The following is a 22,936-nucleotide window of genomic DNA, read 5'->3' as shown; positions in this document are numbered from 1 at the left end:
CTGCTGAAGTCCAGGGTCTGGAGGAAACAGGCAGTTAAAGAGAAAGAAAGCTGGTCTCAATGGTAGAGCCACCTTTGGCCACAATCGAGGGTACACCCCCAAAGAAACCCTGAATCTTCTCCCTTGAAGAATAACCCTGTAGACGGCAGAGGAATTAACAAACTAGACATTGCAGGGAGAGCCTGGAGAGGAGCAGCATGTGCATAGACTTCTCTCCCACACACCTGCTGAGGGCTTCGGAGCCGTGATGAGATAGCTGTCCATAACTGAAGACATCTAATCTCATTCAAAACTTTTGTACTAGACAGGGAGCCAGGAGTGGAATAGACGTGGATGGTGACGGGCCAGGGAGCTGGCCTGACCCCAAGACCAGTGGCCCACTAGGGAGCTCCTTAGCCCTCCTCCCAGGCACCTGGGTGCCTCTCTTCCTGAGAAGTTAGTGGTTGGCACAAAACTCCTCCCTTTCTCCTCTTCCCAGAGGAAGGATCCTGGGATAGTATTTGGGGAGGCAGGGGTGTGGTAGAGGCTGCGAGAATGCACTGCCTGCCTGGTTCCCAGCTTACTCGCATGGTAAGGCTCCCACAGGCCCAGAAAAGACAGGGCCATGAGGGACAAATGAAGTCAGAACATCTCAGGGACCAAGGATTCTAAGCAGGGATTACGACCTTGGGCTCCGTCATTACATTTCTGGGCTCAACTCCTAGCTCCATCACTTACTGGCTGCTGTGACCATAGACAAGTTATTTAATCTCTCCATAGCTCAGTTTTCTCATCTTTAAAAGGGAATAAAGGACTACCCCCCTCACAGGGTCACAAGTAAGGATTAAATGAAATGATTCTTGTGGACTGTCTTGCAGTAATAATTCACTACACGTTAGCTATTCTTGTTCCACTTACAAGTACTTTCTCTTGCTTCTGAGTGAAAGCACATGTCTGGTGCTTCCTGCCTTTCCCCATGAAGGCAATTCCAAAACTACAACCCGACAATCTGAAGAATCTCCAAAACATCCCGCACACGTTCTGGAGGCGTGGGCACAGGGATGGGACAGCTCACTGGTGCCTGGCGGTGAACGTCCCCTGCTGGGCGTGCCCAGTGGCTCAACATCGTGCGCACGTGCAGGTTTACACATCAGTGCATCTATGCGTGCGCGAGGCTGGAGACCCGCGAGTTCAGCAGTCCGGGGTTAGCGCCGCGCCGCTGGTAGGCGGGGCAGAACCATTGTTCCGCCGTGGACCGACCCCCCCACCCCACCGCCTGCGCGCTCGCCACGGAGAGAGGCGGGGCTTCGCTGGGCCCGTGGCCCGCGACCCCGGGCTTGAAAGCAAGTCTCCCCTCCTACGCGTCTCGGCGAGCGGGAAGGCGGGGGTGCAGCTGTGTGTAGTGGTCGCCCGTGTGGCTTCCCCACTCCTCCCCGGGAAACTTCCCCAGTGCCCATCCATTCGCGAAGTGCCCGGGGCCAGTCCTGGGCTGGCACCCACCCCCCGTTCCCCAGTTCCCCGATCGGGTCCTCTCCCTCTTCCAGAGAGGACCCTTCTGAGCGCCTCCTAGGCGGCGGGGTGCCGGGCAGAGGCCCAGCGGCCGGTGGAAGAGAAGCCTAGAAGGAGAAAGGGAGGGGAGGGGGAGTGAGGAGCTCGCGGCAGAGGAAACAGCAGATTGCGCCGAGCCAATGGCAATGGCAGGACGAGGTGGCACCAAATTCCCTTCGGCCAATGACGCGCCAGAGTCTACAGAAGCCCATTAGAATTTCCCCAGGGGCAGGGCCAGAGGCAGGGGCTGCGGCGGCCAAGCCGCGGTGTGTCTGCAGCATCCAATTTTTGCGTCTCCTCCCCTCTCCCGCCCATGCGGATCTCCCACGGTGAGACAACTCTGCTTACTTTGCCCCTTGTTGGCAACGAATAAAAGGGTCTGAGGAAATACGGGACCCGGTCACCCACTGCCAGCTTTAGCCTTTAAATCACCAGCCTGGGGAGATCCACGCACAGCAGGTCGGGTCCGGACACCGATCCAGCGCGCACCGTGCAGCAAAGGGTTCCGAGCGCAGCGCCGCGGATCGCCACGCCAAAAGCGGCCTCGGGAACTAACCTACCCTCAGTTCGGGCTGCCCCGAACTCCGCTCCGCAGTCTCAGCCCTGGGAAAGTGACCCCAGCGTCCGAGAGCCCAGATGCCGGCCCACTTGCTGCAGGAGGAGGTGAGCTTCCAAGTAATGGCCCCCAGACCGCGGGTTCGCCGGCGCTGGTCGGGCTTCTAAGTGACTCGGTGGGGGAAGAGAGTTGAGATCTCTGCACACAGCCATCTTTTGCGAGTTGTACTGCCTTCAGTTTGTTGGGAATGGGGATTGTAATTTGGGAACTTAGGTCCCCAACTTTTGTTTTTTAAGCTTAAAGAAAAATCTGGTCGTGCCGGTACTCTCACGTATGTAGGCATGCGGGTTTGCCTTTGTGTGTTCGTTGGGGTGCGAGTGTTTTACTCCTCTTTCCTATTTCCCTTTCACCTTGAGGTTTCACCCCCCTCCCCAATCTCTCTGCACCGTTCCTAGGGACTTCCCTCTCTTCCATCTGGGATAGACCTTGCCCTCAGGTAACGTGGGTGTTGGGGCCAGGTCTGTGCCTATACCCCGCCCTTCTCCCAGCTTGATTAGTGAGTGAAGTGGCCCCTACTACGTCCACGTGTCCTCTCCTCTCTCCTGACCGTCCACTTCCTTTCCCTTCCAGATCTCTAGCTCCTACACAACCACCACCACCATCACAGCGCCTCCCTCCAGGCTCCTGCAGAATGGAGGGGGCAAGCTGGAGAAGGCTCCCCTATACTTGGAAGAAGACATCCGCCCTGAAATAAGAGATGACATCTATGACCCAAGCTACCAGGATAAGGAGGGCCCAAATCCCAAGCTTGAGTATGTCTGGAGAAACATCATCCTCATGTCTGTGCTACACTTGGGAGCCCTGTATGGGATCACATGGATCCCCACCTGCAAAATGTACACCTTGCTCTGGGGTAAGAGTTCCCCCTGTCCTCCTGACCCAGTACCCCAGGTTCTCTCCCCTCTTAACAAAGTAGGATCTTACATAGAGCAGAAACTCCAGCCCTTCCAGGCCGAGGTTTTCCCAGCCATCTCTCTTTGGTGTCCTGAGAGGCTGGGTGCGCTGGGAACAGAGCCTAGGGGGTTTGGGATGCAGGAGTGTCAGTTTCTGGGCGTCCTTTAATTTGGGTGTTGGGGAGGGACCTCTGAGACCATGGGCCGCAGGTTCTGAAGGAAGCAGAACTGTGCCAGAGAGTCAGCTTTCCCGGAAAGAGGTTTTCTGCTTCAAGTCTTTAGTTGACTGCTTGTCCCAGCCCTGCCGGCCACGAAGGAATCAAGGTCCCTACCTGGGAGGCATGGGGACATGGGACTAGACTAGTGGCTTTAGAAGGTATATGCTGAGCACAGTCACGGGATAGCGAGAGAAGCTACTCAGGAAGAGTTAGTAGAAGAGGGAGGAACAGAGCGTGGTCATCCACAGAATTATTTTGCCCTGACCCTTGGCCCTGTCAGGCGCCTTAGTCACATAGACAGGTGAAGAAGTCTCCTGAGTAACCCAAGGTACACAGATTTGCTGCTCTGTGACTCCATGTAGGTCTCCAGGGGACTGCACGTGCCCCTCAACAAAATGTTCTTAGAATGAGATAAGGTTAAAGAAGTGTTTCATGTCCCATTCCCCACTCATCCTGCTCCAGCCCCCTGAGCCTGGGCAGCCCTGGCCTTCAGGCTGCTGCAGTGAGGGAGACAGTCCCCAGTGCATCCCTGCCCTGCCCTTAGCTCAGCTCTTTCAGGAATCCATGGGCTTGGGCACACAGCAGGGCCCTGCCCCCTGCACACACACATGCGCTCTGAGGGCATTTCCACCTCTGCCACCGTTAAGTCTGACTTCGGAAGGGGAGAGCAGGGAAGCCTAAAGACCCAGGGGACCCACATTGCCACTCTCTGAGGGGAGTGGGCCAGAACTCCTTCTCCAGGAAGCAACTGTAGGATTTCCAGAGCAGTCCGGGGTGTGCGGCGCTTGCAGACAGCTGCACTCTTGGAGGGGAGTTATGTAGGGCCAGTGGGCAGGTCTCAGCCGAGTCCTCCAGGACCTCTTTAGTCTAAAGGTGCTTTTAGACTAAAGAGGTCCGCGGAGCTTTGTCTTGGGGAATCCTCTTGGTGCCACAGACAGAGAAATGCAACTGGGTAGATCCCCTCTCTCAGTTTTTCCAGATACACACTGGGGACAACAGTACTTTTTTTGAGATTAGAAAGGTAGTGCTCCTTAAGTTACACGTGTGTCATTGCTGGGGCCAGCCACATGCAGATGAAATCTGTTCATCTGCAGACCAGGAAGGGCTCTTATATTTGTGAGGGGAGGGGGACGTCTGTTCTCTAGCCCTTCTGAGAACCCAGCAGAACTTTAGTTCAGAGTGAGGAATCAAGAGCAGGGACAAGGATTCCCCAGGGAGACTGTGGACCCCTCTTTCTACCCCTTCTCCCCAACACAGGAGTCTTCACCAGGTGTTTAGTCACCTGCAAGCCCCTTCCAGCCTCACGTCTCCCTGTAAGCCTCTCGTAAAGTCCAGAGTTTGGCCAGACCGCTGCTGCTCACCCGTCTTCCTCAGCTGCTCGTGCAGTGCAGAATGCTCTCCCCAAACCAGGGCTGTGCCTGCTACCTTTTTGGTGCCCTGCCCGTGGGTGTGTGCTGTGCCTTTGGACAGAGAAGTGTGTCACACGAAGACTGGATAAGTTGTGACGCTTTTACTCCTGTCCCTGGGCCCTGTGGTGGATGGCTTAGCTGACGGAATGACCGATTTGGTAGGGGGATATCAGAACTCTTAAGGAACAAAAGGGGGTTGGGGGGAGGGTCAGAGGGTCCTTCTGAGTTCAGGAGCTTGGCTTCACCTTTTCTTGTTTTATCCCTAAGTACAGTGTTAAATTAGCAGATGGTTGTGATTCCAGCATTTCTCATGACTGAGCAATTTTGAGCGTGTCTCAGAAGAGCCCTGAGGGAAGGGCTGAAGAGATATCTCTGGCTACACTGAGAGGCCGTGGGGCAAAACTTCTCCAGTCTCTTTCTTAGGACTAAAGCTATGAGGTTTTGCTTAACCATCAATTTGGACTTTAATAGAGAATGAAGTTCCAACTGGCGCAAGGCCTCCTATTAGATAAGCCTTAGAGAAAAAGGCACCAGAGGGCTTGGGTGCTTTTCCCAATTCCTTTGTTAATGCAAGGATCTTATGTGCTTTCTGAGTCAACTTGCCAGGGTCTTGGGTGGCATGAAACAACCCCAGTAACTTCCTTGCTTCTGAGCTGAGTGCTTCTTTTGTGCCCAAAGACATTTTTCTTCACCCTTAGTGATTGGCGGGCTGTGGCTCAACTGTCATTTATCCACGTGCAGGTGCAGGCAAGATACTGCATCTGGGAGGATATTACCACGTGGCCGTGGCCGGAGACCAGCAAATCATAGGGGGCCTTAATTTAGCCCAGAGGGACTGTGGGTAGAACTCTCACTGGGACAGACTCTAGCTCCATGGCTCTCCTCCCCGTCCTATCGGAGGAATACGATAGGGTAGAGGAAGATGGGTGGGGTGGGAGGAGCTTGTTTAGGAAACTGGTATCTATGGCTGAAGAAGAACACAGGACAATTTGTTACAATGTGTGGTGTCTCCAACTGCAACTAAGTTCAGTGGCCACTGAGGATCCATTGTTTCTAGCTGCTTCCCTAGGAATGAAACATTGTCAACAGTCACTGCTCTACCAAGGCCTCAGCCCCTGCCTCCTAGAGTTACTGAACAGAGGAAGGTAGGTATGCCAAGAAACCCGCCTCCCAGTTAGAGACTCTGTCTGGCACCCCCGGAGCCTGCAGGCCTCCAGGAAGGTGAGGCAGGACAGCATTGGGGTGCTCCACCCACAGCTTTGAGTCCGTGCCGCTATTATCTAGAATTAGCCTTGCCAGAGGGAGTGTGGGCTGGCAGAAGGACATGGCAAAGGCGAGACACAGGAACCTTGTGCCTATCTTGGGGAGGTGGATGGTACACATCCTTGTGCCAGACTTCCGAACATAAACTGCTTATTGACAGAAAATCTAGTTTCAAATCTTGGCTCCATTTCTTACTTGCCATGTGACGATAGATAAACACTTAACTTCTCTGAGCTTCTATTTCTTCAACTGCAAAGTGAGGATATTAAACCCCATTCAGGGTATCCAGTGAATTGGAGAATATAAAATCCTTGGCGAAGCTTAAGACGCTGTGCAGCTATGACTTACATGCAGGGCGAATTTTCCCCTCCTATGGCCACACCACCTGCAAAAAGATTGCAATGCTTTCATACCAGCTGGTAAATAGCCCTAGTTCTGAGCCCCCTTAATGTCCCCTAGAACCCAGGGACCCTTGAATTGGTCAGTGCCCAGACCATACTGTCTGTTAAATAATTTAATACTATCCTTGCTTATATGTCTTAAGCGCTGCAGGAGTAGTTTGCGGTCCTTCAAACCTTGGAGAAGGTTAGCAGAAGGTCAGAGGAGATGCGATCTGGGAGACTGTCCTTCACGAGTGAGAATGCCAAGTGGCTGGGGGGTGAGAGCCCTCTTCTCTGTCCTGCCTTTCTGAAGTTCCTGGGACTCCTAAGCTTATTCCAGCTCCTAGGTTGAGAGGATGAGAGGTGATGGTATTTTTCAAGTGATAAAATCAAAGGAGCCTAAGAGATCAAGGTATCCCTGGAGTTCAGGAAAAAGCAGATCCTCACTGGGAGGCTAAAGAACACACAGACTCTGACCTGAGGAGAACATCATGTGAATGCTTTTCCAGATTAATGACTCCTGCCCTGTCTTCTCCTGGCAGCGTTTTTCTACTATCTGATTAGTGCCCTGGGCGTCACAGCAGGAGCCCATCGCCTGTGGAGTCACCGAAGTTACAAAGCTCGGCTGCCCCTGCGCCTCTTCCTGATCATTGCCAACACGATGGCATTCCAGGTGAGAAGCCAACTGTGCTCAGCACTTTTTTCCTCACTCTTTATTGACGATCTGGGGGCAGAATGGAGGCGATCAGTGCCTGGAGAGGAGCAGCACCTGGACAGCCACTTCACTTTCTCCTTATAGTCAAGTTTGAGTTCAGTCCTGAAGTCCATAAAACATAAGTTTACTTCTGAGTGACTGGAAAAGGGAAGTAGGAGATAAAAAGGAAATCCTCTCAGTGTATAGGGTCATTTTTGATCCTCTGTTATCACAAAGTCTGGCCATTGTGGTCCTTCATAAGTGCATAAGGCAGGAACTGAAGGCAGGAACTGACGCTGGTTTCCCTGGCAGACATTGAACAAGACATTCACTACTTTAATGTCTTAGGATTCCACCACAATGGGGCTGAAGTTAATGTTTCACAGATTCATGAACTCTGTTGTTTTCAGGTAAGAAGATCATACACTTTTATAGTGCTAACGATATGCCTGGCACTATTCTAAGCACTTGTCATAGATTACCTCATTAAACCCTCACAACGATCTTAGGAGGTAGCTGCTATTGTTATCCCCATTTCACAGATGGGGAAATTGTGTCACTGAGGGTTTAGGTCCAACGCTATGGTCCTATGTTGGGCTACCAGGCTGCCTAAGTCAAGTATTGAGGTTTGTTTAAGCAGGAAGTTTATAGCAGAGATAGAATGAAGGGAATTGGAGAAAGGGAACTCATAGTTATTAAGCAGTAGCAGTGGGTAAAGGATAGCATGTAGTGCAAGGCTTAGCTTGGAGTAAGAGGAAAAAACAAGGAAACCAAATTAATCCCCTTCTCCATGGCAATATCCCACGGTTGCATAATCATCTCTGCCATAACCCTTAATGCCTTGAAGGCTCCCCACGTTGTCCCTGTGGGGCAAAAGAAGGAAGAGATTGTGCAGACTCCCCAGCCATTGGAACTCCCCTGAGAGGGTGTCTCTCCTCAGGCCTTCATTCCTCTTCTCTGTTCCTCCAGAATGACGTTTACGAATGGGCCCGAGATCACCGTGCCCACCACAAGTTTTCGGAAACACATGCTGATCCCCACAATTCCCGACGTGGCTTTTTCTTCTCTCACGTGGGTTGGCTGCTTGTGCGCAAACACCCAGAAGTCAAAGAGAAGGGTGGTTTGCTAAACTTATCTGACCTAAAAGCTGAGAAGCTGTTGGTGTTCCAGAGGAGGTGAGTGACATGATGATGGAGCTGGGGACCTGGCACTTGGTGACCTACTTTTTTCTCCTAGGACTTGTCAACATGAACTGAGAAATTTACTGGGTTTCCATATCCCAAATTATAATTTAAAACCCTAATTGTTAATAGCCCACAGGCCCATAGCCATAGGCTGTTGTTGTTTCTTTCTCTCTGAGCTATCTAAACCAATTAAATTCAACAAATGTTTGTTGACCTAGGACGGTCATGGATACAAAGCCGAATGTGTCATGGTCCTTACCTTCAAGGAGTTCATAGCTTATTGGGGAGTGGAGGGATAAGCCAAGTGTCCAAATACCTATGATACGTGGCAAAATATTTTCCATACCCAGGAGAGGCACACAGCGGAGGGAGGTTGCAGAGTGGGGAACATCAGGGAAGGGCTTATGAAGAAAGTAGCTTTGGAATCCACTGATGGATAGAGATTTTCACAGGTGGGGAGGGGGGGACAGTGCAAACAGAAAGAATGAGCTGAAGTGTGTTCCAGCAACAGAGTCCTTTGAAGTGCAGGGTGTGGTAGGAAATAAGGCTAGAAAGGGAAACCGATGCCATTCTTGTGGAGTATTAAAAGCAGATGAGGTTTACTTTAACCCAGGCAATAGGAAACCATGAAAAGTCTTTTGAGCCGGAATGTGGCATGGTTGGAGGTGTGCTTTAGAAAGGTCACTCTGGGGATAGGTGAAAGAAGGCCTTGAGCTAAAGAGGTGGGAAGCAGGGCCACAGGTGGGGAGGTAGTGGGGATCCGTGCAGGGAAGTGGTGGTAGGAGTGGAGAGGAGTTGGAAGCAGGGGTTATTAATGATACAAGAGGATCAGACTTGACTGCTGAAGGGGTGTAGGAAACCAGCTCCCTTGGAATGTCAATGGCCTGCTGTACATTTGGGAGAATGAAGAATGGGACAGGGCCTCCAGAGGGACAGACCTGCAGGCATCTAGGACATTTGGAGTGCCTCTCTGAGGGAAAAGAGGAAGGATGAGAAGAATTCCTGGCTAGCAGGAGATGGAGGCAAGATACTAAACATAGATTCTGCCAAGAGCACTGATAAAGAGAAAGGAAGCCCAAAGGCAGAATGGAAAAACCCGGGAAGGAGAACTCAGTCTGTAACTTGGACCCCACCTGTTTTACCAAAGTGGTATTATGCTGTAGTGAGAGAGCAATGGATTTAGAGTCAGGAGACAAAGCATTCCAATCCTTGCTCCACCAGTTCCTGGTGGTGTGACCCTAGAAAAGTCATTTAACCCCTCATTACCTCATCTAAGAAGTATGATAATAACACAACATTCTCAGAAGATTTCCTACCCCACTCCCTCTTGCTCTGTTTCCTGCCACATTGTGCTCACAATGTAGAAAGAAAGAGACAGCCCAACCGTGTGAGAATAGAAAATCAGGTAGGTCTCAGAGTCCTCTCTCCACTGACCGGGCGTGTGATCTCTCAATGTAGGTACTACAAACCTGCTGTCCTGTTGATGTGCTTCATCCTGCCCACACTCGTGCCCTGGTACTGCTGGGGTGAAACTTTTCCACACAGCCTGTTAGTCGCCACCTTCTTGCGTTATGCCGTTGTGCTCAATGCCACCTGGCTGGTGAACAGTGCTGCCCACCTGTATGGATACCGCCCTTATGACAAGACCATTAACCCCCGAGAGAATCTCCTGGTTTCACTGGGAGCTGTAGGTAAGTCACATCTAGTGGTCTGCAGCTTAGAGTATTAGGCTAGGAGCCAGAAAAACCAGATTCACCTGTTTTATGACCCCTCTCTGTCTTTACGCTATAAAACTAAGGGGCAATATTAAAAATCCTTGAGAATTAAGCAGCAAGTCCTATGTAAAGAGAACAGGGTGAGGGACTTCCCTGGTGGTGCAGTGGTTAAGAACACGCCTGCCAATGCAGAGGACACGGGTTAGAGCCCTGGTCGGGGAAGATCCCACATGCCACGGAGCAACTAAGCATGTGTGCCACAACTACTGAGCCCACGCACCTAGAGGCCGTGCTCCGCCACAAGAGAAGCCACTGCAATGAGAAGCCTGTGCGCTGCAACAAAGAGTAGCCCCCTGCTCGCCGCAACCAGAGAAAGCCCACACACAGCAACGAAGACCCAACACAGCCAAAACTAAATAAATAAATGAGAAAAGGGTGAAAAATAACAGTGCCTTTGATTCCAGGTTCCAGCACAATCCCCAAATGCTATGCATGATGATCCCCTTTGGGCTGCCCTTGTTCCAGTCATCTCTGATCTGGGTGGCTGTAAGCCTAGTGTTTTATATTTAGACGTGCTATACAACATGTAGAACAAATAGTTGGCATTTAATTCAATAAGCTTCTCTTCTGTCACCTTGCTATTTTCAGAGAGGCCATACTTGAAGTGTATTTCATGCCTTATTGCTTGGTGATGCCAGTATGAAGGACATCAAAGCAACTGTTGGTGGCCCTTTATCACCACCTACCATTCTCATCTCTTGTCCTTTATTTTTCTCTCTTCTGCTCCTCTTCTGTGCTGGGAACACTCCCTCCCCTCAACGTGGCTTAGGGAACTCCCAGTAAAGCAGTTAGTTTGATCACAAGTACCTGCTCACTGATCTAATGCTGACTATTCAAGAACTTATTTATACCATTCCAGTTCCAATAGCCAGAGTCTAAGACAACAGGGTTCTACAATCTGTCTCCATTTTTTTTTTTTTTTGTCCGTCACTCTTTTCAACTAAATATAGACCTTGACTAAGGCCTGGAATTAGATTTCCTTAAGCAGACCCCATGGCCTCTTCCACACCAGTCATCAGTGCTGTTGGTCATTCAGCATATCGAGGCAACCTCCCTGCTCCACACATTTACGTACGCCACGGCCTAGCCTTCGTTTTGTTCTCTTTAAAACCTTCCTTTATATTCTCAACCCTGACCATCTTTTTTTACTATCTGCACTAAAGACATTTTTTCATCTCTTTTTAACTTTCATGCACCTTCCCCCTCCTTTCAGACACCTTGTACTGTTGTCCATGTTCTTACTCTGAACCATGTTTGAAATCAATCATACAGGCTATTTTCATAGAAAATTAATGAACGTTATGGAAGTTTCTGGAATGAGATCGCTCCTGTCCTGCAAACAGATCTGTCTTCCCCAGCCCCAGCCTCTATGACCACCCATTCAAAGTGGCTGCCAGTAGCTTACTTTGTCTCTTATCATTCCTCCATACCTGCTCTCCCCGCTTATCACCTCACCCTTTGTTCTCCAGTAGCCTGCTGCCCTGCCGTTCTAATCTTTTTCTTCTTGAATTACCTCCCCCGCAGTCACATGCTCATCTTCTCTCTGCTAAAGCTGGCCTCACTCCTTGAGCCTCTCTTGGGCTGTATCTGGCTGCCCCAGTTGCAAAGTCTCGTCCTTTTTTCGCCCACTGACCTTCCTCCTCTTTTTTTCCTCCCTTGGCAACGTGCGTGTGTCTGATTCAGTTTAAATCTGATGTGTGGGCCTGGCTAGTGCTTATACAGAGCCTAGCTGCAAAGTCGTTTATGGAAATTAGTAATCCTCCATCAGTACCTTTAGCCTTGGGGTTTTCCTACCCTCCTACTCACTTCACACTGGATAAACTGATGATCCACACTGTGGATAGTCAGAGAAAGGACGTACCTTGAGGTGATGCCCTGGATGGTGTGTTTCCCATCGCAGGACTTCCTTCCTTTTTGGTTATTAATGCCATTATTACTCTACTGGGGCTCTTTCATCTTCAAAGGGCTCAGCACACTCTTTTACTAGCTATTCTTTTTTTTTTTTTAATTTATTTTTGGCTGTGTTGGGTCTTCGTTGCTGCACGCGGGCTTTCTCTAGTTGCGGCGAGCGGGGGCTACTCTTTGTTGCAGTGCGTGGGCTTCTCATTGTGGTGGCTTCTCTTGTTGCGGAGGAGCGCGGGCTCTAGGTGCCTGGGCTTCAGTAGTTGTGGCACGCGGGCTTCAGTGGTTGTGGCTCAGGGGCTCTAGAGCGCAGGCTCAGTAGTTGTGATGCACGGGCTTAGTTGCTCTGTGGCATGTGGGGTCTTCCCGGACCAGGGCTTGAACCCGTGTCCCCTGCATTGGCAGGCGGATTCTTAACCACTGCGCCACCAGGGAAGTCCCTATTAGCTCTTCTTTACCCAGCTTTACCCCAGCCTCATAAGGGTCGGTATTGTTATTGTTGAATGAGGTTCAGAAAGAAGATCCTGCCGCGGATTAGAGAACTCTCTGTCTGTGGAGTTTCCACAGCTTGATGCATTACAGAAATTATCCTGAATCCAGAATCTCTTTGATTTTCCTCTATCCAGCAAAGTGAACTGCTCATCTCAGAATCTTAGAGGGACTACCTAAGCCTTTTGATTCTTATTCCCTCAGAGAGCTTCTGTTTTATCAGCTTCACCCACACACCAGGGTCAAAGCTCAAAGAATTAGAAGCCAGAGCAGTCTACTCTGAACCAGTGGAGGCTGAGGAACTTGGGCCCTGGGCTGGGCCTTCTTTCTTCTGACTTGACTGTTGCTGCCCAATTCTGTTGGTACCTTCCACCCTTGGAGAGAGTACCCACGCAGTGGGGAAAGGTGTACTCCTTTGCTCACCTTTGTAAGAAACACAGCAAAGGTTCTTCATTCTGGACTCTCTCCTCTCCCCACCCTAACACGTGCACATACACACAGAGCCTTTAGGGTCTCATACCAATATTTAGTGAAGCTCTGGAATTTTCCAGTCTAAAATCCACTCCCAGTGATAGAAGTTTCTCTCAAATCATCTTATCCTCTCAGACACTGCCCGTCCTCCTCCCACAAAGGTTCCCAGAGAGCCATGGTGACCAGGGTCTCCCCAGTCATTTCTTAAGATGCCTCTGAGGGAATCTGTTGGGTTCAGAGTTTAAAAGACTGGATTCGTCCATTCATTCATTCAACAGCGGCAGGTTTCTACTAGGTTTGAGGTACTCCGCCAGGGAACCGGAGTGCCAAGATCAAGAAGCCAGCAATCCAGTGTAGCCCCATAACTCTTCTCTGCTTTGTTCCAGGTGAGGGCTTCCACAACTACCACCACTCCTTTCCCTATGACTACTCTGCCAGTGAATACCGCTGGCACATCAACTTTACCACATTCTTCATCGATTGCATGGCTGCCATCGGTCTGGCTTATGACCGAAAGAAAGTATCCAAGGCTGCCGTCTTGGCCAGGATTAAAAGAACTGGAGATGAAAGCTACAAGAGTGGCTGAATTTGGGGTCCCTCGGTTTCCTTTTCCAAAAGCCAGCTGGGCAGAGGTTTAATGTTCTGTTTATTAACTACTGAATAATGCTACCAGGATGCTAAAGATGATGACGTTAACCCATTCCAGTACAGTATTCTTTTAAATTTTCTTTTAAAATTGAAAGCCAACAACTCTGCCTTTATGATGCTAAGCTCATGTTCTTATTTCTTTTCTTTTCTTCTTTCTCTTCTAGTCCCATTATCCTTCCCTTTGTTTTGTTCCTATCACCTTCCTTTCTCTTCCCCCTCAATGCCCCCCAGGCAAGCAGCTGGTCAGTCATTGGTGGGTTTCCAGCTTCCAAAGCGTAGACAACCTTTCTAGGGTCCAAAACTAGTGGTCTTTGCCCCAGATAACCCTTTCCTTGAGCTGTCCTGAGCTTTAAGGTGGGTGGCTCAAGCTAGAGATATGACAAAATCTTCTGGGAAGGCCCCCAGTTAGCTTCAGCTTAGGCTTTTGCTATATGAAATGGAAAAATAACTTTATTGGCACAAAGCTTTGAAAGCAGGTAAATTGTCAGGGGAGAGAGTTAGCATGCATGATATGATTGATAAGTAAGGATGAGTTGAAGTGGGAAACAAGGCAGGAAGCTCCTGCTGTGATCTGACACCCAGCTGCCTGCCCACCACCCAGCATGCTTCCTTTCTCTCCTGACTCTGACTGGGGAATGGCCGTGGAGCTTGGCAATGCTAGAACTCAAAAGCAAATCTCAATGTCCCAATCTACTTTAGGCTGAGGATAAAGAAGCAGCATTTAGTTTATGGTAAAAGTGGTCTCTGCCGGGGAAGGATTTTTTTTCTTTCTTTCAGGACAGGAAGATTTCTTATTCCAGATAACAAGAAATCTTGAGGGTTGGTTGTTTCCAGGATTGGTGATTCCAGCAGCTCATGGAATCGTCAAAATTCTTTCATCTTTCTGCTGTGCCATCTTTGGTATATTGGTCAGCTCCCCTCATAGTAATAAGGTGGCTTCAGCATTTTGAGACATCCAAAAAGATGTGTTGGTGGTACAGTGGTGAGCATAGCTGCCTCCCAAAAAAGAAAGGATTTTCGGAGGTGGAGTTGGGTCAAACATAGAGCTGTAAGTCCATGGGTACTTTGCTTGGAATATTAAAATAATCCTTTTAGAGTATTTCCCTCTGAAGGAGAGTGGGGCTTGGAGAAGAGGAAGAATTAGGCGGGTTATCTCCTTTCCTCTCGCTGCTGGACAGGAGATGGAGAGGTTGAGGGGCAGGGTCTGTAGGCAGTTCCTAAGAGGGAACATTACAAAAGAAGGGCTCTGAGAACACATTGCTGGGGGATTTGGAAGGTTACTGAGTAAGTTATTGGGTGTCCTAATATGGAAGCTGGTTATACAAACAAGTTAGATGTTGGGTTCATTTCATTAATTTCAATTTCTCCTTGGACTGAGAAAGAACTAGAAGGCTTCTCCCCACAGTGTTGAACCCTTTCACTCTTCCTTCTCTGTTAACTTCTAGCCTAAAGTATAGGACTGCTTGGGGGGTGGGGTAGGAATCTCTTAACTACCCTGACTATGGATTCCTGGCTCTGCCCTGTCTGTCCATTTTCTCCTGCCAGTTCTATCTCCTCCCCAATGTTTTCTTCTTTCTCTGGATAGGCAAGCCTCCTTTGTGTGTATTCAGAGGCAGTGATGGCTACTGTGGTCCAGGCAGCTCCCTCTCCTACAGACAGTATGCTCAGGGTAGCTGAACCACTGTTTCTCTTTATAAAGTTGAACGAGCTGCCACTTTCACTTGGCCTCCAGAGTCTCCACCTACACCCTTGTGCTTCCCCACCACACTGATGACTCAAGACAAGGCTAGCAAACCCCGCTGGAGACACCCTGGGCACAGGCATTCTCTCTCACGAGGCACAGCCAAGCCACATGCTCATGTTGTGCCAGTGAGCCAGCCATGGAGCAAAAGAGCGTTTGTTTTTAGTCTCCAGTGTCTGGTCAGAACCAGAGAGGTTGCTGGATGCCTCCTGCTTACTCAGTAAGCCTGCCCAGCCTGAGTCAGTGCTCCCAGCTGACAGTGCAAGGCTTGCAGAAGTAGGAGGAGCCAAGTCTTCACTGGGAAGCACAAGAAGCAAAGGCAAGTTCCAAAGTGCCTCACTCCAAAGGAGGCCCCGGCCCCTGGAGCCAGGGTATACAGCAAAGCTTTGGCCGAGACTTGGGATGTGAGACGCCATGAACTTTGTTGAACAGTGTCTCTGTTCAGCAAACTAACCAGCATTCCCTACAACGCAGCCTAGGGCAGACAATAGTATAGAGGAGTTCTGAAGAAACATCAGTGTCTGAGAACCTTGGGCCACTCCTGTCCCTGTAACCTCAGTCGTCAATGCAGAAGCCTGGCTTTACTCTGTTAAGATTGGAAATGTACAGTACCAAATGCTCTGTCCACTGTTGAGCCCCAAGGATGGAAGGGAGGAGAGCATTTCTTTCTGTATTAATTGAATAGATGGAGGCCACAGGGGTTGGGCTGGACTAAAGGCATCCTTGTCTTTTGAGCTGTTCCTCTCAGTAGAAAAAAAATCTAATGGAAGATCACTGTAGTTTAGATCCACTGACCCAAGTACCTACCCCTTGGAAATGCCTGTGGGGTAGTTTTAATTCCACAGGTCATCAGAGGCCTGCTTTACACCTGATGATCAAAACCAACTTTTATCTTTCTATTCTAATTGTGTTCGATGGACCTGATCTATACCATGACCCTACACAGGCTGGATGGGGTCCAGTTTCTAACAGGCCTTGCTTTGTGGGCGTGCTGACAACTTATCTGGGTGCCTTACATCTTTTTTAATCAGTGTTGCATCTGAGCCTGCTCTGCTTCCTCCCTGCTCCCTCTGTGGAGTTCTTTTGCACCTGAGAGCCTGCAGAAGTGGCTAGTAGAAAAGGGGGCCTGGCTGGAGAATTATCAGTATAGCTGTTTGCAGGATTCCCTTCTGGACTTTGTTTTGGAAACTTTCCTTAGGGCTGTTTTTATTAATTGCCCACATATGATGGAGGGTGGAAGGAATTTGAATGTATTTGACTTATAATTTTTTTTAATATTAAAAGATGGTTGTAGCATTTAAAATGGAAACTTTTTCTCCTAGTTAGCTAGTATCCTGAGTGTATTCTCTGTAAGTGTAGCTCAAATGGGTCAGCGTGAAAAGTTAAAGAAAGCACGATGTCAAGGTTACACGGGTGGTTAAGGCCAGGGCCTCTCCTACCACTGTGCCACAGACTTGCTGTGTGACCCTGGGCAAGTCATTTAACTATAATGTGCCTCGGTTTTCCTTCTGTTAAAATGAGATAATAATACTGACCTACCTCAAAGGGCAGTTTTGAGGCGTAACTAATGCTTTTTATAAAGCATTTTGGGATCCTTCAGCAAAGGAATTCTCTTAAGTCCTGAGTATTTTTATAGTAGCAGTATCCACCGTGAACTGTGTCCACCATGAACCACGTGTCCTGGATGCTATCATGGATCTATATGGTTCTCTCTGAGAGACTGAATAAACCCATTAGATAAGTGGTGGATAACTAGCCAGACAAAAATCTGAGAATGCATAAACTTGTTGCCATGGAAACATACACAGGATACCTTTTCCTTGATTGGGTGGGATTTTTCCCTTTTTATGTGGGATAGTAGTTATTTGTGACCTGAGAATAATTTTGGAATAATTTCTATTAATATCAACTCTGAAGCTAGTTGTACTGATCTGAGATTGTGTTTGTTCCTAATAAAAGTGAAGTGAATCTGATTGCCCTGTGTTTGAGAGTTTTTTTGGCTGTGATTCAGTCTCTTGGGATTTATTCACCACCCTATTTATGTCCTGTTCCTACATCTTTAAGAGTAAAAAAGAAGTACAAGAAGCCACAATGGTTGACTCATATCCCAGTAACTCGCCCTGCCCTCCTGCCCTCCCTAGGGGTAACTTTAGGTTAAACTCAGCCTTAGCAACAGGAAGCCAGTAGTCTGCTGCCATGAGATCTAACACATTAACACCAGCTGGCACTTTGGGCCTGGGGAAATGTCAGGACTCCTGTGTGTCCCATGGTCACATGGACCCAAAACAGAGATGCTAAGAGAGGAAGGGAGCAGCAGGAGGCACTCTGGAAAGCAGTCCTGTGCCTGGCAACCCAGGCTGGGCCATCCAGGTCATTCCTCTGAAATGTAGTCCCTCCCGCTAATAGAGTAGCTTCCTGAAAATGCTGATTAACAACAGCAGGAAGACAGGAAAAACAATCCCAGGGAAGCCTTGTAAATTCTTGGGGTAGAGAGGGCTTCATGATCATTAGGTGGAAAAGGCTTTAGCTTTTACTACCTTATCTGAGAATCTTCAGGTGGAAAAGAGAAGGACTTTTTACAGTTTGAAGAAGTTCCATTTTTCAACAGAAGCCACCTGGACAATGCCTGGGCTTCTAAGCATTCCACAGAACCAGCCCCCCTCACTTTCTAATGTGAGGTTACCCTCACCTTGGACAAGAAGCAAGACTCTCTCAGAGTGATTCTGAGCATCCAACACCAAGTCTATATTCATTGAGGCCTTGCCAGTCCTTAATAGGTTGACGGTGGCACGTGCTTAATATCTGGCCTTCCACCCCTTTCCCTCTATTTTGTTTAAAATGTTCAGGTTGGACCATTTTTTCTGTTGTTCTATAATTGCACTGTTCCTTCCAAGTCTCTCCTTTGTCTTTGGAGACAAAGACACCAGCCACATGAGAAAGGACAGCTGCTGTAAACCATAGCAAGTCTACATGATACACTTGCGATACCAGATTGCTTGGAAAAATCCATATATGTACCGTGTTCTACATTAGATAGAGGGATTGAGGCCAGGCATCAACAGAACCCCCACAACCTTCTGATGCAGGAAATCCAACTTCTGAGTCCACCAGACCCGTGGACGCAGTGATAACATCCACAATAGCCAGGCGCTGTAGTGAGTGCTGCACAGTGCATTATCTCACTGTATGGAAAGCAGATGCTATTATTACCCCAGTTTTACTGATGAGGGAACTGAATTCACTGGGAGAGAAAATACACTGTGAGGGAGTGAGCCACGATGCTGTGATCCAGCTCCAGAACTTTGCTCATTAACTGCTCTCCGTATGGGTGTGAAGTAGATGACAAATTAGATAAACCCGGAGTGCATAAGTCTCATATATGCAAGTAGATGCCCAGTGATATTCACTTATACTCAGAGGCAAAGCCTGGCTGCAATGGCAGGGAGCTTAATTTATTCAGTCAAATTGCAGACACATCCTCTGATCCAGAAGAACCCACTCACTCCCCTCGTGACCTGTTGTAACATTCAACCACCCATGAGTTTTAAGCTCTCAGACCATAGAAGCATAGCTGACATTTCCTCTATACTTACGCAAACCATACTCCACCCTACTGTCACGTTGTTTTGAAATCCTTAAGGGCATCTTCTCTTAGAAATGTCTCCTGCACCTGAACAATCAGTGCTTGATAAAATTATTGAAAGATCTCATGTCTTGTGCATTCTGTCTCTGCGACAAACTGTGTGAAGTGTCACAGGGAGTGGGGTTGCATTCTGTGACCTATAGTAACTTACTAAGCCGCGGGCACAGTGCTGATTCTTGCATGCTGACTCTGGGGCAAATGCCACAGGCCTTAATTGCAGGTTCTAAGCAGCTGAGATTCTATACTGGGGTTGCTAGAGGCACAGCCTTCCCCTTTCGAGACCCGGGCCTGCCCCTCCCCCGCCCGGGCCTGCCCTGCCTGCTGCACCCAGGACACAGAGAGCTCACAAAGCCCAAGTGTCTGCTGTGCTGACTCACGCGGCGCTTCTGCTTCCAAGCTAGGATTGTCTCGAGGGGCCCGAGGGGCCCTCTCCTGCTGGCCCTCTCCCGTAGGAGCAGGGAGCAGCCAGGGTCAGGCCAGGCTTTAGAACTTTGTGACCAACCAGAGGAAAGGGAAAGTGAAAGGGCAGATTGCTCCTCACCACAGTCGGGATCCTCAGAGAATTCTGAACAGCAGTAAGGACTCACCCTTCGGTCTTTGTATTCATTTGTTTCATATACATATGTTTTAAGTAAAATTCACATACCATAAAATTAGCCATTTTAAAGTGAACAATCTGGTGACATTTTAGTCCATTTACAACGTTGTGCAATCGCCACCTCTATCCAGTTCCGAAAACTTTCTATCACCCCAAAAGAAGACTTTGTACTTGTTCCACAGCCACTCGCCAACTCCCCGCTCCCGCCAGGCCCTGGCAACCACCAGTCCGCTTTCTGTCTCTATGGATCTACCTATTCAGGATATTTCATATAAATGGAATCCTGCAATACGTGACCTTCTGTGTCTGGCTTCCTCCTCTCAGCATAATGCTTTCGAGGGTCATCCACCCTCGAATCACCCTGTAGCATGTATCACTACATCATTTCTTTTTATTGCCAAATAATATACCATTGCATAAATATATCACAACTGGTTTCTCTCTATTCATCGTTGATGAATATTTGAGTTGCTTCCACCTTTTGACTATTGTGAATAGTGTTGCTATGAACACTTGTGTATAAGCAGTTGAGTACCTGTTTTCAATTCATTTGGGTTTATACCTAAGAGTGGAATTGCTAGGTTATACGGCAATTCCACATTTAACTCTTTGTGGAACCACCAAACTGTTTTCCACAGTGGCTGCAGCATTCCCCACCAGCAATGTGTGAGGGTCACCCTTTATTCTTTTTCTAAAAAATTTTTTAAAATAAATTTATTATATTATTTTGGCCGCGTTGGGTCTTCGTTGCTGCGCGCGGGCTTTCTCTAATTGCGGTGAGCGGGGGCTACTCTTCGGTGCAGTGCGTGGAATTCTCATTGCAGTGGCATGGGCTCTAGGCACTCGGACTTCAGTAGTTGTGGCACGCGGCTCAGTAGTTGTGGCTCGCGGGTTCTAGAGCGCAGGCTCAGTAGCTGTGGTGCACAGGCTTAGTTGCTCCGCGGCGTGTAGGATCTTCCCAGACCAGGTCTTGAACCCGTGTCCCCTGCATTGGCAGGAGGATTCTTAACCACGACGCCACCAGGGCAGTCCTCACCCTTTATTCTTAACATGTACACATTTGTTCCTTTCCTGCTCCCTACTTCCAAGAAAGCCTGTCCCAACAGACTTCCCTTTCCTCTGGAGTAGAGGGGAGGAGAAGCTGCACCTCTAGTAGAAAGACGATCAACGCACAAACCTGGGCAGCAGGATCCCCTCTGGCCTTATGCTCTGCCTCTGCTCTTGCCTTTTCAACAAACAGGATTCTGTGACCAGGAAACAGAGGAGGGCAGGCTTCCATCTCCCTGTGGCACACCACCTCAGCTATTTATGTTACCCCATAAAACAACCCTCCTAGCGCCCTCCAACACCTCCGTCCCCACACAGAACATTCCATTAACCTGTCTTAAACAGTCAAAGCTGAGAGCAGAAAGGAAGCAGCTCTGTGTGGAAGCTGCCAGCCCTGGCTTAGACCTGCAGGCGAGTGTTTTAACTCTCAGCTCAAGCTTAAGATCTCCGAAGATACAAGCCCTAGCCTTGTCCTGCCCAGCCCCCCTGCTAAAGGGCCTGCCTGTCTGGGCCTGTCAGGCCGCAGACGTGAATGGAGAGGAAGAGCCTCCCTCTCCACCCGCTCTCATCGGGGTTACTGCCGGTCACAGAGCTATTTACATTTACAACAGCCCAACAGCGCCTGATCAACCCGGAGCCAATCAGCAGCCCCCAAGCTTGTCTGACTCAGTCTGCGCCAATCAGGACGTGCTATCCTTATAGCCTCTCTCTCTTTGAATCACAGGACGACTGCCGCCCTTTTTGGGGAGGGGAGCCTGACTCAGAGCTCAGCCTCTGCTAGACCTCAGTTTGCCATTCACTGAAATGGGGAAAATACTGAAATACCATTCACCTGGGAAGACATCTGCACTATAGAATTCTAGGAGAGTTTTACATAGGAATGGAGAAAACTGTGCTTTCCTTCCCAACACAGAATCCAGTGCTTCTCTGCTGCGAAAAAATGTAGAGAAACTTTCTCCTCCCTCACTGCCAGCCCCTCCCTAACTCAGGATTATCAATATGGGCTCTTAATCCATGATTGACTTTGAGGCAGTGCGAGACCTTGCTGACCACGACAGGCCAGTAGGCAGAGCTAATTTTTATTCTCATCTGCAATAGAGCAAACACCTGTCATGTAAGAGGCAGCGAGCAAAGAATCAGCAAAACAGACTAAAGACTGGATAGTCACAGGGTAGGGCAGAAGCAGGAATGTGTTCAGAGCGGTCAGGGCTGAGGTAACAGGAGCCTGCAGGAGGAGTGGGTGAGTGCGAGCGCAACGTGGAGAGAAGCCTTGAAAGCCTGCCTGGAGAGTTCAGACTTGCTTTTGTGATCGCTAGGGAGCCGTCAGTTATTTTGAAGCGGGAGAGGAAAATAATCTCCGTCTTTCAGAAAGTTAACTCTGATGTTTCAGAAAGTTGACATAAGGAGCAGATCAAAGAAGGACGAGGTTATGGCTGGAAGATCAGTTAGGAGGTCATGAGACCAGAAAACTAGGATAGTAACCGTCAAATGGAAAGGAAGGGCACGGGTTGAGAGGTATTTTGGAGTCAAATCACTAGCACTTAATTGATTGGATATGTGAGATGAGCGGGGAGAGGAGTCAGAAATGACTTTGAGGTTTCACTCCTGTGTGACTAGAAGGGAAGCACCTGCACTAACTGAAATAGTTTTTTAAAAATAGAGAGAAGCAGGGCTTCCCTGGTAGCGCAGTGGTTGAGAGTCCGCCTGCCGATGCAGGGGACACGGGTTCGTGCCCCGGTGCGGGAAGATCCCACATGCCACGGAGCGGCTGGGCCCGTGAGCCATGGCCGCTGAGCCTGCGCGTCCGGAGCTCCGCAACGGGAGAGGCCACAACGGTGAGAGGCCCGCATACCGCAAAAAAAAAAAAAAAAAAAAAAAGAATCTTGGTGTTTAGAAGAGAGATAAAGATGAGATCCAAAAGGTTTATAGTGAAACTGAAACAGGAGGGAAGGGAGCAGGGCACAACCTTTGAAAGAACAACATACCCCCGAGGACATGACATAAATTGATTAAAACCAAATTGGTCCAAGATGTTGGACAAGTCGACTTCCACTAAACCTTGAGCCTCAGTATACACTCGCTGTAACACATCAGCAAGCTAAATGACACACCCACAGGCGCCCTGACAGTTCCAAAGATCCATAAGGATCAAAAAGTGGGCAGTGGCGCAATTTCTGGAAATCCCCGTCCCTTCCCCCGCAAATAGTTGGAACACTCCTCTCACTCGTTAGGCTATGAAATTACCCACCCCTATAAAACTGACAACCCCAGTACCCTGGTGCCTTTCTCACCTTCTGAGATGGCCCACACTCTGTGGAGTGTGTTTCTCTCTAAATAAATCCACTTCTTACCTATCACTTTGTCTCGAGATATCAAGAACCTGAGCTTCCTTTAGTCCTGAAACCAGGTGTGTGATCTCAGTCGGAAGATTGTGGGCT

General features: G+C 49.0%; 1 protein-coding gene across 1 annotated transcript; it reads left to right on the top strand.

Annotated features, from left to right (window-relative positions):
* The first annotated feature begins 1,779 nt into the window (after positions 1-1,779).
* On the top strand, positions 1,780-17,183 carry SCD (stearoyl-CoA desaturase). The gene is made up of 6 exons (XM_082855080.1): positions 1,780-2,190; positions 2,714-2,996; positions 6,849-6,979; positions 7,970-8,175; positions 9,643-9,875; positions 13,208-17,183. Exons 1-6 carry the CDS (start codon positions 2,164-2,166, stop codon positions 13,405-13,407), a joined length of 1,080 nt encoding a protein of 359 aa, XP_082711206.1. The 5' UTR covers positions 1,780-2,163; the 3' UTR covers positions 13,408-17,183.
* The last annotated feature ends 5,753 nt before the right edge of the window (positions 17,184-22,936 follow it).

Source organism: Leucopleurus acutus, assembly GCF_964270905.1.
Source record: "Leucopleurus acutus genome assembly, chromosome: 14".
In the NCBI taxonomy this organism is placed as follows: Eukaryota; Metazoa; Chordata; class Mammalia; order Artiodactyla; family Delphinidae; genus Leucopleurus; species Leucopleurus acutus.
The sequence above is the reverse complement of the archived record's forward strand: the minus strand, read 5'-3'. Positions and strand labels throughout refer to the sequence as shown.